The sequence below is a fragment of the Didymosphaeria variabile genome (genome assembly GCF_027946475.1).
Source record: "Didymosphaeria variabile strain IMI 356815 chromosome Unknown scaffold_3, whole genome shotgun sequence".
Classification (NCBI taxonomy): domain Eukaryota; kingdom Fungi; phylum Ascomycota; class Dothideomycetes; order Pleosporales; family Didymosphaeriaceae; genus Didymosphaeria; species Didymosphaeria variabile.
The window spans coordinates 3049274-3061386 of NW_026611622.1; the positions used below are offsets into that span (position 1 = coordinate 3049274).

At 53.6% G+C, this 12113-nt stretch overlaps 4 protein-coding genes across 4 annotated transcripts; 1 reads left to right on the plus strand and 3 right to left on the minus strand.

Moving 5' to 3' along the window:
- Positions 1-346: 346 nt before the first annotated feature.
- On the plus strand, positions 347-1716 carry N0V89_004349 (uncharacterized protein; the record flags this gene model as incomplete). Its single annotated transcript, XM_056213135.1, has 2 exons — positions 347-776; positions 830-1716. The coding sequence occupies 2 exons, from the start codon at positions 347-349 to the stop codon at positions 1714-1716; spliced, it is 1317 nt and encodes a 438-aa protein (XP_056073443.1).
- Positions 1717-2257: 541 nt separating this feature from the next.
- Positions 2258-3091, minus strand: RPL24 (60S ribosomal protein L24; the record flags this gene model as incomplete). Its single annotated transcript, XM_056213136.1, has 3 exons — positions 2258-2542; positions 2756-2899; positions 3041-3091. 3 exons carry the CDS (start codon positions 3089-3091, stop codon positions 2258-2260), a joined length of 480 nt encoding a protein of 159 aa, XP_056073444.1.
- Positions 3092-4264: 1173 nt separating this feature from the next.
- Positions 4265-8456, minus strand: GIN4 (serine/threonine-protein kinase gin4; the record flags this gene model as incomplete). Its single annotated transcript, XM_056213137.1, has 5 exons — positions 4265-4482; positions 4627-4902; positions 4964-6954; positions 7008-7760; positions 7810-8456. The coding sequence occupies 5 exons, from the start codon at positions 8454-8456 to the stop codon at positions 4265-4267; spliced, it is 3885 nt and encodes a 1294-aa protein (XP_056073445.1).
- A 2030-nt stretch (positions 8457-10486) lies between these two features.
- Positions 10487-11819, minus strand: N0V89_004352 (uncharacterized protein; the record flags this gene model as incomplete). Its single annotated transcript, XM_056213138.1, has 3 exons — positions 10487-10615; positions 10668-11377; positions 11444-11819. The coding sequence occupies 3 exons, from the start codon at positions 11817-11819 to the stop codon at positions 10487-10489; spliced, it is 1215 nt and encodes a 404-aa protein (XP_056073446.1).
- Between the last annotated feature and the right edge of the window lie 294 nt (positions 11820-12113).

Genomic DNA, 12113 nt, shown 5'->3' on the forward strand with positions numbered 1-12113 from the left:
TATGACGGTCTCCCAGACTTTCATATACACATAATCATGAACCTCTTCCTAAGATGATCAGTCCTCGCTCGCTTCCAGTCCTTAAGCTATATATGATTGTCAAATCCGGTAGTAGCAAGAGTCCGTCAACCGCTCCTTCTCGACCTTTGCACCGTCACTACGTCACCTGTTCGTCTTTCACCCACGGTCAGCTCGAAGTTTGCGACTATATCCCAAAAGGGAGATGATGCCGCATTGGTCATTTCACCCCGACTTATGTATCTGCAGTTGTGTTATTTGGCGTCGTCGCGCACAAACCTCTGTCACGCTCTGTCATCTTGACCGCACGCTGGAGCACCACCTCACCATGAACCCGAAAAACAACCTGGAACACGACCTGTCATTGGAAACGCCCGCGAGCAGTCAGCCACAGCGCCATCACGGCAAGAGCAAATGTAATGCTTTGGGCGCACGTCCGGCCAGCGACACTAGCACTGCTATGTCCACCGCCAAAGCCATCGCAAAGGCTCCGGTCACATTTGCCGCCACGCATCCTAAATTTATGAAGAGGTACGCTCTACCTCTTGCCTTGACTACACTGTCCGGACCTCTCCTTTCCATCCTTCCGCTGGGCCCGCTTGGCCCGATACTGGCGTTCGTAGCTGTGGCGTGGGGGCGCTTCAAGATCAGGCAAGTCTTTATGGGTGGCGGGTACACGCTGCTGCACGCGACGGGGATGGCGGGGGTGCAAGGCCAGGCGCTGAGCCTGTTGGGAATCGTGGGGCTCGAGGCAACAGGTATGTCTTGGTCCTGACGGTAGCGCGACATCACAGCTAATTAGACTGCGTAGGCTCACAGAGATTACGTGACACGGCTGTCGAAGCTATAGTGGAGTCCAATGTAGGAATCCGCGCACAGATCGTTGGACTTGCGATCGCTGTCCTGTCCAGTACGACGAGCAGATTCGGTGCGCTGGGCTCTATGCTGGGGTCCCGTAGCATGAGCTTGCTCTTCAACGAGCTACGCTCGTTCGCGATATTCCATGGGCTCAGATGGGCGGCTACGAACTTACAAGGGCTGTGGCTAACATTGTGCGCTTCCAGCGATGTTGTGAAGGCTTCGTTTCTAAGTCATTTGCTTCAGCAGAAGGATGGCAAGAAGTGTGTCCAGGTCGACGACAACAAGCGAATGCAGTGGGCTTGCGACACACTGGAGAAGGTGGCCACCCAGATACCGCAGTTTCCGGTAGAGGCAGTTGCGCCGGAACTCGCGGCCATCTTAAAAGCGTGGGATCAGGAGAAGGGCCTGGAAATGGCCAGCCGTGAGGCCTTCGATGAGTGGGTTGAAATAGACCGCAACGACAATAACCTATGGGCCTCCATCTCCTACAACAAGTACGAAAACATGGCGTCCTCGACCGCAGATCTCGCCGAATACGCGGACAAGCCCACTTTCGAAGACTTCAGCCATCACCGTTCCCGCCTAGCATACCATGAATGGACCACCCCCGAAGACTTTAGCCATCGTCGCTCTCAAGCGGAAAACGCACAGGATCTGGAGCGGGTCGCCCGACAGACATTTGAAAAGTCAGGGATGAGCGCAGAGCGTATCCATACTGCTCTTGGCGAGATTGGGTTGAAGGACCGGCCTTGGCGGATGGAGGTGGAGGAGATGCATAGCGAGGAGGACGATGATGATGATGATAGCATCGAGGTTATTGACCTTGGAGACCTTTGAGGCTGTGAAAAGCACGGACGAGTTGCGTTAGACTCTCAGGAACGTTCATAGTATGATTATCTGGTAGCACGTGCGCCTCTGACATTACAGGCAGGTATGAATCAGCGGTGGCCAGCATCGACCTGTTGGTGGGAGGTTGTCACGAGAGCACGTATTTTCTTCAAGGTACAAGACGGATGAATGATACCCCATATGGCTTTGTACGACGTATTTGTTGCGATGCAACTGAAGTGTGATCTGTGATAATTAGTTACGAAACATGGTGAAAGTATTTGTGAATGTCCGAACTTCTACATTAACCGTGTTTACGGTTGATTAGCATCCGCCTGTAGCACTTGTCATGATCTTTGCATTATCATGAGGACATGAATGACATTGTGCCCTATCGCCAGACCCTATAGCAGGTATCGGGCCCACTGACCCAGAAAAGATGATCCGTATACCTTTTCCCGCCGTATAAGGAAGTATCGAAAACTCCACGCCCGTGCATTGTCATCTGTCATCTTCCGCGTCACAACCCCTCCATCAATTAGCCAGCCCCTTAGCGAGTCCTTGCCTGCACCTTGGGTGCGGCACCCTTGGCACCCTGCTTCGAGACCTTCTGTACGTTGCCTCGTGCACCGGCGGCGGCGGACTTGGCCTTCTCGGCCTTCTTCTTTGACTCGGCGGCAGCCCTCTTCTCCTTGCCCTCCTTGATGGCGGCAGCGCGGGCGGCGGAACGGGCCTCGGGGCGCTGGGCGCGGCGCTCCTTGATCACGTCGAGGGAGGCACCGACGATAGCACGCTGGTGCTTGACAGTGCGGCGAGTACGCTTCTTGGCGACTTCCTGTTGGCGAAGTGATTAGCTCTGTCCAGTGACTGATCACATGCTTTGGTGATGAAGTGGAATCAATACGTCAAGGTCGGTTGTGCACCTTGCTGCTGTGCGAGGGGGGTGTCCACGACCCGCACGAGCTGACTGATGTCATGCGGCGCATCGATCCCAACCGTGACGTGTAACGCTCTTCAAGACACCGAACATGCTTTTGCGTCGACTAACCTCAGAGATACCCTTCTTGTGTTGCCTTCGGTAGAGGGTCGTCCAAGCGATCCGACGGGGGTTCTTGCGCTGGAGGAACAAGCTCTCGGTCTTGCCATTCTGGAATCGGAAGATCTTGGAGTCACCACGGACATACAGCTTGCCCTAAACATGCCATCAGCACACGTCCCCGTCAGTTGCCCCAATACCCGCTGCATCTCTCTGTTCCAAGCGCTCAGGGTGCCGTTGCGGAATTTCGAGCCTATAGCGAGTATGGTGCGCGGAGGCAGGGTCGGTGGAACGCACCTTGCCCGGGTAAATCTTCTCGCCGGAGAAAGTGTCGTCGTAGGTACGCATGTTGGTGGTGGTGACGCGGTACCTGTTGGCCAGTATGGAGAGTTGTCGTGGGAGGCGTGGTGCTGTAATGCCGAAACTCGATTGTGCGCGCGGTGGGCGCTAGAGCTGAGAGTGGCTTAGCCGAGATGGCTGGGCTTGGCGCCTGACTAAGAGGCTCTCGTGCCTCTGCACCAAGGAAGAGGTCGACCTGTCGCGCTAAAGACCGAACATGAAAGCTAGAACCGAATTTAGAGTACCAGTAATCTTCCGATCTAATCCTGACCTGAACCTCAATGGTATCCTAAAGCATTCTGCACTTCTCCGAGCAACATGGGCCGCGGTGCCTACGATACAATTGGCACAATGACACTGCAAGCTTTGCCACGGACGAGGAGCCAATCACCAGTATTCAAGATCACGACACTTTCGAGTACTCTCCTTCTCGCAATTGGAATGAAGCTCTCTATATGATTCATGCTCTCATTATCAACATACATTACTATTGTGCTCATCCACTCATCTCAACTCGCTCTTCTTTCATTAGTGAATTACTGCTCTCTCAATGCAAATGCACATGCCGCAGTTCGCCAGGCCCAAAAAAGACTGAATTAGAGCGAGGTGCACGATGTCCCTCTAGAGAGGATGCAATGCAGAATAGACAGCAAGATGAGAAAGCAGTACCTACATGACACGAAGAAAAGTCGAACCGGGGAAAGGGGAATGGAAAAATTACACAATTGAAGTAAGTGCCATCAATTAACTTCTTCGAATCCCGGTTGCACTGCTCTCGTGTGTGGTTTGATTGACTGAGTAATGCCACAATGAGGGATGCTGCGCTGGAAAAATCGAAATGGAAGTCGAAGGTTTTGGGTGGTAGTGGTGCGTCGAACAGATGTATTGCCAAAACGTATGGTGTCGGTGCGCTGCACGATGTTGTTGTTGTTGTAGGTAATCCCGATAGCGTGTGTTAAGACCGAGGTGTCTTCTTCCAATGGCCATGAAAGGGGGTTATTGGGTCTTCAATACGGTAGCCAATGTTCATACCCAACGCGCAAATGGGCATCGAACCGTCTCAAGTAGCAACAGGCCACGCAATTTCTGAAGAGATGTCTGACCAGTATACAACCCTAATGCATGGTGCATAGACAAGTATTACCACACAATATCCAAACCGACGTCCGCATTGCAACCTAATCAGTTCACAATCTCACACATGGCGGCCTTTTTCTGCTCGTCTTCGATAAGGATATGCTTCTCCCGGCAGATGTCTTCAATGACTTCGACAGCTCGGCGGAAGCTGGAGGCGGCGCCGCGGATTTGGGTGAAGCGCGCAAGGCACAGGTTTGCACGCTTGTTGTCTTCTAGGACGACGAAAAGCTCAATGACGAATGCCACAGGCTTGAGATTGAGACCTATAACATACCAATGTCAGCTTTGAATGTCTGAAGATGCAAGTGACACATTACGCCAAAAAAAAGGAACAGCTTCCGTTAACTCAAGCGAGAAAGTATTTTGCTCCAAACTCCATGCCGTAAACAGAAGCTTTGTGAACTTACGGTTGTTCTTATCCACGCGAGCGTGGATGATATTGGTATTGCGGTCACACGTGACATCTCGGACACCGTAGCGCTGCCAGTCACGTAGTAGATACACCAGCTCTTGTCGAACCTTCCCACGGCGGATGTGGAAGCACAAGGCCCGATTCGCGGGCTTGATGTGAAGAAAGCGTGAAAGCCAGTTCATCTGGAAATCCGGATGCCCTGGACGTGCTAGAGATTCTCCAGTGTCCTCCGCATCGACGTTTGAAAGAATCGATGACGTGCTGAAATTATCTGCACAATATTGATTAGCGGGCTGTTGTCACAATCCCTGGTGAAACAACAATGTACTTACCCAACTCCAGCGGACGCTTGCTCTTGTCCTCTTTTGCTTTCTTTCCGAAGAAACCGAAGAAACCCTTGAAAGCTCCGCCACCCTCGCTCTTACCGACGGTTGTGCCACAGCCGCGCATAGGGAATTCGCTTGCAGCGCTCCCATCAGAGTGCTTTATATGCTGCTTGCTAAAGTCTGGAGTAGGGGTACTGGCTTTTGGAGGATCATTCTTGATGCGGTCGTCCAAGCCTTGCCATGCCTCAGGTATCTGCAAACGATCAGATACAGGCTTCGACTGAGCCTCGTGCGGACGGTCCTTTTCCTCGGGCGTACGACGGAACCACGAGGACTTCTTCTTCTTCACCGTAGCTTCCTTCTTCTCTGCATTTTCTGGAACGCCGTTCGACGGCGCGACTTGGTTCGTGCCCACTGCAAGCGCACTGGACTCTGCTTGTTGACGCGAAGGAGCGGAAGTGTGGCGGATAGGACCAGGCCATAGAACTCCAAGAGGACCAATCTCGCTCTTAGTAGAGCGGCTGGCCTCGCTCTTCTTCCGTATGGCAAGCGGAGCAACATGAGTGGGGGACTGTTCAACAAGACGAATAGTTGCATCGTCGGCTGGACGTCCGTGACCACTAGCCCCGAAAGGGTCAGTAAAAGCTCTATAGTTCGATGGATAGGGCTCGAACCGGTCTTCTTTTGCTTCTTCGGGGATTACATGAAGCGGAGCAGGGTGTTCTGGAGATTTGGCAGGCGCTGAGCAGGTCCGTTTCGCAACATTGGTAGCAGGCAACATCAGACGGTCCAAATTGTCAAGTACTTCGTTGAAGTGCTCTGTGCTATCACCGCTTTCTTCGAGTCGACGAGCAATCTCGGCACGTGTTTCGGCAAGTTTTCGCTGAAGGAACGTATTAGGCGTCTCGGTAGGGACCGGTGGAAGTGGCCGATGTTGATACATCGTCTTTTGATCTGGTGTTGCTGTACCAGTCGCACCGGAATCTCGGTTTGAGAAAGTAGTCGGCGGAGTCTCGAAGCCAGAAGCATCCTTGCGCGGATCTGAAGTTGTTGATGTACAGATACTGGACCCGATCGAAGACCGATTGAAGGCCTCTTCCATATGTTTCTCCAACTCAGTGCTGACTTTGCGAGCTGCGCTTTGAATGTATTTGCTGGGACTGTCTGCTTGACGTACACGCAACCGCGGAATCGCTGGGCGTGCTACGACTTTTGGTAGCGGTCTCACAGATGGGGAGTCGCCCACAGTACTAGGTCTAGCTGACCGCAGAGACGACCCTATAGAGCCTCTTCGATGACTAGAGGATCCTTGTTGCTCAGGTGTGTACTGCATGGAGGGGGTTTCCGCCGTATGTGCGGTCGCTACGGAGGGTCGCCTCAAGTGGGAAAAACTCACGCCTCGCTTGACAGAGGTGTTCGGCCTGATAAACACAGGTGGGCTGCTGGGGAGGTAAGAACTCGCTAGAGAAGAGCGCGACACGGAGCTGCGACGTATGTGCGCAGATCGCTGTGACGGCGTGCTTCGCTTGGAGGAAGCCCGCGTCATCACTGACCCTCGTTTCGAGTTGGTGAGGGCTTGGACTCGCAATGAGCTACCTGTACGGTGTCCCAAAGCCGTAGTTGGCCTCATTCTCCGGCTGGCAGAGCTCGGTCCTCGGTGTACTGTGATGTTTTGGTGGAGGTCATGGTTGGGAAGGACTGGCTCCCTCGAGGCCCTGAACGGATCGTAGCTGACATCGGATGAAGGTGGCTCGTAGAAACTATGTTTCGAATAAAGATGCTCATCGTTCAAGATCGAATATCCTGACTGTGAGCGCTTGTGATATTTGGACGGTAACTGCAGCATGTCCTTCGCAGTCGGCGAACGTCGCGCCTGATGATGATGGTCGCTATGTGAGTAACCCACGGGATGATGAGGGCTGGGCATATAGTTCTCGATTTGCTCGTTCCGGTACTTCTGAAGGGCAGCGTAGAAGAATTTTTCATGATTCTGATTACTACGCACGATTAGAATGATACCACTGATGTTCAGTAACACAAGCCAACTTACTCCTTGCTGAGAAGGCGTTGAATAATCGCCTCCTCCTTCTCGCTGTGCCAAAGGGTGCGCATATAACGGAGGATCTCGCGATCGATGGTGGATCGAGTCAGAGGGGTCCATTCAACGGGTGCACACGGACGAATCCATAGCCTGATCTGCTCTTCGGTGCGATGGAATCCCAATTCGCGATCATACTTGCGCATAAAGGGGTGGTCCCAGATTTTCGCGATTGATATGCGACGCTTGGGATCCGGTACAAGTATGGCTCGGATCAGGTCTTTCGCTTCCCGGGAGAGACCCTCTGGCATAACATAGTCGGCGCGGGTGATCGCTCGGAAGAGAGGCTTCAGGTTCTCGTGCTCCGCGTCATGACCGTCGTAATTGAAGGGCGGCGTGCCTGTCAGCAAAACATACAGTATCACACCACAGCTCCAGACGTCAGCCTTGCCCCCATCGTATGACTGAGATTTGATCACTTCGGGCGCAGCGTAATGAGGGCTGCCACAGGGAGTTGTCAGCTTCTTGCCGTGCGGTTGCAGCGCAGCCATGCCGAAGTCCACTAGTTTGATCGTCATGGTGTCCCTGTCCAACAAGATGTTCTCTGGCTTCAGATCGCGGTGGAATATGTTGAGTCGGTGGCAGTACCATAGGGCTGCAATGATCTGCCGGAAGATGTGGACTACTTCAACCTCCTCGATACCACCGTGCTCGCCAATGTAGCCAAAGAGTTCACCACCTTCGACGTATTCCATGATCAGGTAACTAACAACCGTAAGCATTTGCAAGCTTAACATTGATGGGGAAACCATACAGCTCGTTCCGGTTCTCCCAGATATCAAACAATTTTACAATATATGGGTGATCCAGAAGCTTCATAATGCAGATCTCGCGCTCCAGCCCGAAGGGTATGACCTTGCCACCGGCAAAGAGGGTCGGATCATACTGCGCGCTCTCGCAGAGGTTGGCCAGGCTAAGAGCTCGTACCTTCTCTGCAGTGCTCTTTGATATGATCTTGGCGGCCCCAAATTTCCCAGTACCACTGTGCCGCACAATGCGCACACGAGAGCAGCCACCCTTGCCGACTGTCTTGCCCAATTGCCACGGGCCGATATGTGTCTTACGACGGCCACCGGTAGACGCGTTTGTGCTCGCGTTGGATATTTCTGAATCGCGCTTTGTGTTGCGGGGCCGGCACTCGTCAATCACGGCAGAGAGTCGCTTGTGCTGGGGTGAAGGCAACGGGAGTGCTTCGTGTTGAACTGCGAGTGTTCCGTTGGGGACAAGCGACTCATTGTGCGGTAGCTGGTTTGGGGAGGAGGTCGGCACGACGTGCGCAATGGGCTTGTCGCCAATGCTTCGAGGCGAGCGCAAGCGGTGGTCCTCGTTGGCACGCAGGGTGGCGTCGCCGAGGGCAGCGCGTCGGCGGGTTGGTGGGCGTCCGTGAAAGCTGTGATCCATGTTACGAAGCGCGGGAGTGCCGCGAATGCAAGATGGAAGCTGGGTTTAAGCGGACAGGCTATGAGATGGTGGCGTGAATGGATAGTCCAAAATGTACAAATAAGATGCAGAGCACCAAGAAGCAAGTATCGAAGTCGTCTTAGCCGTAGTTGTCGTGAGCGTGCTGCCGATTAAGCTGCCTCCATAGCCCGGCTGCTGTATGTATGCGATGACTCGGGCTGAAAGCTGTGCTTGCTTGCCAGTCGGTGGACGAACGCCGGTAAGAGAGGGGCGGCGAGAGTCACCAATTGACCCGACCAAGACCAAAAAGTTAACAAGTTGCTGTCAATGCATACAAAATTGCTGCGGAGGAGAAGGCAATCGGAGGGTGGGCCGGTGGTGTTTTGACGGGTCGAGGGCACGGGCAAACTGGGCGATCGCGGTCGAGCAGCAAACGCCGGCGGTAGGTACGTACGCACTCGAGCTCGAGGCAGGCAAGAGCGACGGCGTCGAGGGTGGCGGCAGGTGCTGCTACCTGGATTCTCCGGGAGAGACGTGCTCGTGATGTCTTTTCTCGTCTAACCGTCTGATTCGATGGTGGCAGGAATGTGCCAAGGGCGAGGGTGAAGCTCTGTTTGTTGTGGCTCGATCGAGAAGGCTGGCACGCGTTGCCAGGTAAACAAGAAATGAGTTTGCATTCAAAGGAACGAGATGACTCCCACCTTGCTTTTAAGGCTGTTATTACGAATCTAGAAGCTGAGGCACGAAGGTAGTCAGCCTACAATGTCAAGCTCGAGCGGTGCGAATCTCCTGACCCGCGCCCAACGTTGGCATTCTCGCTCTTCACTTGAGCGCGCTGCCCACTCTTACGGTATAAGATGAAGTGGTTCATTGCATCTCGCCAGCGATAGAAAATTTGCGATCCAAAGGGAGAGACGGGTGGCGAACGAACGTGACAAATTGGGGAAGCACAAGAATTCGACATTTCGAGAACGCTCCACGGCGTTCTCCAGAAGATTTTGTCTCCTGTGGTAATTAATGTGAGGAGATGCTCGGCCGGTACTTCGTTGGAGTAGCCCGCAGTATCTCGCCAAGTCGACAGCGTACACTAATACGATGTCGTTTGGGTGCTTACACCTCTGCAAAGGGTTCCAGGATATACGTCAGGCTGATAATCTGTTGGAGGCTGATGTTGCGAGCATCACGAGAGGGGCGAGATGGTGGACTGCAAGTCTGCGTGAAGGTTGTTGACGTTGTCGGTGCCGGTCCGATCTAAAACCCAAGGAAGCGGCTCCCAACCCGGATCCGGTCACGAGATCGGCACCGACCCGCCGCCCACGAAATAACCTTAACGCAGCCACCTACAGATCAGGACCGTCCTGCATGAGCAACCACGAACCGGGTAGCCTCTCGGCACGCTCGAGCTTACGATTTCGTCACACTTTGCAACACGAACGTTGAGGACGAGTGGCAAAACGTCGATTCATAGCGCGGTATTTCCTCGTACCCTCTTGGGTTTATCTCTTGTACCGTTCCCTAGCCTAATACCTTACAGTTTGCGCCAGCTATGAGCACCAGATATCGTAACGTAGAAGCAGAGGTAAACAATCCCTTACACCGGAAAACCCCCGGTTCATGGCCTCGGACTGTTGTTCCCTCAAGTCGAGCCAGTCCCCCAAAGTGAACCGAAAACTGAAACATCGCGCGTCGGTGCCCCTGACACGCGGATGCATAACAACAACTCCTCTGACCAAGATACAATATCCCAAAAACGTAGCACAGAGTACACATAATCCTGAGAAGCGCCGACTAAGAGGTATCTGCTGCAAAAGTAGGACCGAATACACGAAACATGCGCCAAGACCGGAACTCCTATCAAGAGCATGGCCATCCTCTGGTCGGTTTCCAATGTCGGCGATCTCTTCAAGGGCGCCTCGAACCCATGATTGTTGAACAGCGCGACGGCGTTGTTGTCCGGTCCAGACCTGGAAAGGGTAATTAATACAAGGAGAAGTGAAATGAGAGGCCAGACGGCCGGCAAGAGAGCTGCTCTATGCGCGACCATGTATTATGGTTTTCGTATCGACGGATTCGGCTTTGACGTCCGGCGATTGGCTTTCCCGCTTGGTGTCGTCTCCAGCGTTTGCAATCTTGCCGCAGCCCTTGACCAGGATGTGTCGCTGGAAAAGATCAGTACTCTAGCTCAAACAGAGGAACGGAGATGCGACGTACCTTGAGCGCATCCTTTCGCGAAAAGCTCTTATCGCAATGCGTGCAGGGGAATGGCTTGACTGCCAAATGTATCCTCTTGTGTCGCTTCAAATCGTGGTTTCGATTGAAGCTTTGTGGGCACTGGTCGCACTTGAATGGTCGATCGTTGGCAGGTGGTTGCTGATGTTGATGTGGTCCGAGGAAATGTGGCATAGCGGCTGCATGTCCACTGTTGAATCCTTGCATCATTCCGGGGTGAACGCCGCCGACCAGAGCTAATTGGCCGTTCGGGTTGTTCACGTTCGTATACACTGGGCTGGGAGCCGGCACGTAGTTGCCGTAGGACCGTTGGTAAGGGTGGGGCGAAGGCGCCGGATTAGATGGTATCGAGGGAATCGCGCCATGCGACACGGCCGGCGACATCCTTGGTATGGGTCCACCTCCGCTGATCGGGCTTTGATGTGTCGGTGATGGGCCTGTCGAATAAGAAAATGTGGCCTGATGTGGTGTCGTGGTGGGGGGATATGAGTAAGTTGGTGTAGGTGGTGGCCTGAAAGGTTCCTGAGCATGTGCGGGTGACTGTTGAGGTCCTGAACTCGACACTGGAGTTTGTGAGTTCATCAAGTGATGAGGCTGATGTTGTGCAGGCATCGGAGGCATATTGGACGGCACGGACGATGGCGTGAATGGCGGCAGCTGCTGGTTCATTTCGTACGGTGGCGGATTCAGCCCTTTACCCAAAAGTGTGAGCATTGGTACTTCAGACTGACGACCGTTCTGCAGGGAAGTAAACTCACCTCCTCGGGCTTGGTTATATTGGTTTTGCGGTGGAGCACCATATCCATAATGGCTCGACGGCTGGGAAGCTGGCGAGTACATGTAGCCCCCGCTTTGGTTATAGGAAGACATTGTTGCTGGCTGGGCACTGCTTGTCGACACTCCTGAAGAAGGACTCAATACTTCACCGGGGATGTTGTTCGGTGGAGTAAGCAGGTTGCCAACGCTAGCGATAGTCGTTGGAGCTTGTGACGACTGTGAAGCGTTGATAGTATTGAAGGAAGAAAACTTGTGCGCGGATGGAGGTGGCAGTTCGAAATTACCCAAATGAGCGGCGTGTCCCCTCCTAGACGAAAAGCTTGGAGGTACACCCATCTGGGTTGGCCCAGGATGCATCGAAGTCGGATGAGCCACTGCAGCAGCCACGTTGGCGGTTGTGTTCCGGGTAGGTCCTAACGACCTACCAGCTTCTGAAGAGGGAGGAGTCGGTATGGATTGCAGCTGTGACGCTGCAAAAGGCGGAGTGGAGAAGTGCGCGTCGGACCAATAGAATCCACGTGAGGATTGAGAAGAATCCACGGAGGGCAACCGACGGCTCGTAGCCCCGAGGCGTGACGTGGAAGGTAAGTGCCTTTGTGGAGGAGGACAAAGTGCTAATGAGATGCAGGTAGTGGAGGAGCAACGACGTTG